Raw genomic sequence first — 2,793 nt, forward strand, 5'->3', positions numbered from 1 at the left:
CCACTTCTCAAACCCTTTTGTGGCCAGTTAAATGAAAGCCAAAGAACAATAATCCTGTGTTTCTCGGCAGAGCTGGGAGGACGAGTCTCGCTGGGTGGAGGATCTGCTGAAGTTACACTCGGCTCGAGTGAGAGACGTGGAGCTGCTCACGGGCCTGGACTTCTACCGCTCCGCCGCGCTGCCGTACACGCGTGTGCTGGCGCTCAAAACACACATGCAGACCTTTGAGGACGACGTGTAACGAGACGTCTAACACTCACCGCAGCCCACGCTTCCACTGTATAGTTTTATTCACTGTGTCATATTTATTATTCACCTTCAAGCTAATAATTAAACCGCCTCTCAGCTCACAACACACAACCACTACAGCTCAGTGTGTTCACGTCATTCACATCAGTTACCGCAATGACAAGAGTCCCACTGAGAAATGTGCTCACATCCTTGAAATAAAGTCAAATGCAGTAAAATGTAGTTTTTTTTGTAATTTTTTGTTTTTTAAATATAATGATTAGAACTGTCTATTGTTAATGTCATGATGCAAGAATAATCTAAAAACCAAATGAAAAACATACAATAGTTTAATACTGCTCACAGAGCCAAATAAATAATACATTTAAAATTGCATTTGTTAAATTAGTTTACTTCATTAGCTAATATGAACTAACATTGAAAAATACTTCTTATGAATTTATTTATTTATTTAATAAATATATGTTTTTTTTTCTTTATGTTTTTTGTTTTGTTTTCCAATACAAATATCTTAACATTTATAAAACCAGATGCATTATTACTTTGATGCAAAATGACTTAAAATATTAAGTCTTAAACTCAATTTCATAATAAAATGTTTAGTTTTAAGCTTAAATTTTTGATCATTTAAACCATTTAATTCTGATCAATTTTCCAGGACTTTTAAATAATTTAGCTTCTCCAGTAAATGTGTCTTGATTTTAGGATGTTTAGATATTCAAACTGGAAAACAAGACAAAATACTCTGTTGCAGTTTAGTTAATATTAATTTTTATAAAAATCAGAAGTTGAATCTGTTACTATTATTTAATGGAGCTGAGCAAACATAAACACAATGAACAGCTGTATTTTTATTACCTAACATTAAAGATTAATAAATAATGTAACTGAAGTATTTCTCATTGTTAGTTAGTTAATATTTGTTCATGCATAAACCATCAATAACTGAAAGGACTTTATTGTAAAACGTCACCAGGGTCTTTTATGTGCTGCAATCTGGTTTCATATATTGTTTACTCAGATTGCACTGATTAATTTAGATGCTTGTAGTCTTTCCAGAGAAACACATAATTGCAATGACGTGAAAGTTCCAGGTTGCCGGTTAGTTACGACGTGGATGAATGCAGTGAGTGTGTGTGTGTGTTAGAGAGAGAGAGAGTGAGCGAGCGTGTGTTTAGTATTTGGCCTTCTGGTTTCTTTCTGTTCACTCTGGATTTGTCTCTAGTGTATGAAAAATATGAGAAAACATGTGAAAAGTGAATTTGTGCGTGTTTAGCGTGAATCTGTTTCCTGTTGGTGGAAGACGGTCATGTGACTCGTGATCTGCGCGAGTGATGCTCTGTCTTATTAATGAGTGTCATTAATGATTTCGTTCCATCAATAAATTCCTGAACTGTCAGTAAAATGGGTTGTCACATGTTCCTGTTCACATACATCTGTGTGTGTGTGTGTGTGTGTGTGTGTGTGTGTGTGTGTGTGTGTGTGTGTGTATGCACACGCTTGTGCATGTGTGTGTGTGTGTGTGTGTGTGTGTGTGTGTGTGTGTGTGTGTGTGTGTGTGTGTGAACTTGTGTGTGAGAACTTGTGTGAGTTTGTGTATGCACATGCGTGTGCAATGTGAGCGTTTGTGTGTGAGCTTGGGTCTGAGTGTGTGTGAGCTTGTGTGTGCGCGTGTAGTTGTGAGTGTGTGAGCTTGTTTGTGCGTGTGTGTGTGTTTGTGAGAGAGCTTGTGTGTATGCACATGCTTGTGCATATGTGTGTGAGTGTGTTACACACGCTTTTGCATATGTGTGTGTGAGCTTGTGTGTATGTGTGTGTATGCACACGCTTGTGCGTGTGTGTGTGTGTGTGTGTGTGTGTGTGTGTGTGTGTGTGTGTGTGTGTGTGTGTGAGTGTGTGCACATGCGGGTGCAATGTCGACTTGTGTGTGAGCGTCTGAGTGTGTGTGAGCTTGTGTGTGGTGCGTGTGTGTGGTGTGTGTGTGTTGTTGTGAGAGAGCTGTGTGTATGCACAGTGTTTGTGCAAATGTGTGAGTGTGTTACACACGTGTGTGTGTGTGTGTGTGTGTGTGTGTGTGTGTGTGTTGCACACGTTATGCATGTGTGTGTGTGTGTGTGTGTGTGTGTGTGTGTGAACTTGTGTGAGTTTGTGTATGCACATGCGTGTGCAATGTGAGCGTTTGTGTGTGAGCTTGGGTCTGAGTGTGTGTGAGCTTGTGTGTGCACGTGTAGTTGTGAGTGTGTGAGCTTGTGTGTGCACGTGTAGTTGTGAGTGTGTTAGCTTGTGTGTGCACGTGTAGTTGTGAGTGTGTGAGCTTGTGTGTGCACGTGTAGTTGTGAGTGTGTGAGCTTGTGTGTGCCGGTGTGTGTGCGAGTGTGTTTGTGAGAGAGCTTTTGTGTATGCTTGTGCATATGTGTGTGAGTGTGTTACACACGCTTTTGCATATGTGTGTGTGAGCTTGTGTGTATGTGTGTATGCACACGCTTGTGCGTGTGTGTGTGTGTGTGTGAACTTGTGTGAGTTTATGTATGCACATGCGTGTGC

General features: G+C 40.2%; 1 protein-coding gene across 1 annotated transcript in view; it reads left to right on the forward strand.

Annotated features, from left to right (window-relative positions):
• LOC109101921 (ectonucleotide pyrophosphatase/phosphodiesterase family member 2-like) overlaps window positions 1-471 on the forward strand; it is a 22,851-nt gene extending 22,380 nt beyond the window's left edge. Inside the window, exon 24 of the mRNA XM_042775892.1 lies at window positions 71-471. Coding sequence (XP_042631826.1) covers window positions 71-241 — 171 coding nt within the window. The 3' untranslated portion in view covers window positions 242-471. The remainder of the gene's footprint in view (window positions 1-70) is intronic.
• The last annotated feature ends 2,322 nt before the right edge of the window (window positions 472-2,793 follow it).

Source organism: Cyprinus carpio, chromosome A19 (assembly GCF_018340385.1).
Source record: "Cyprinus carpio isolate SPL01 chromosome A19, ASM1834038v1, whole genome shotgun sequence".
Classification (NCBI taxonomy): domain Eukaryota; kingdom Metazoa; phylum Chordata; class Actinopteri; order Cypriniformes; family Cyprinidae; genus Cyprinus; species Cyprinus carpio.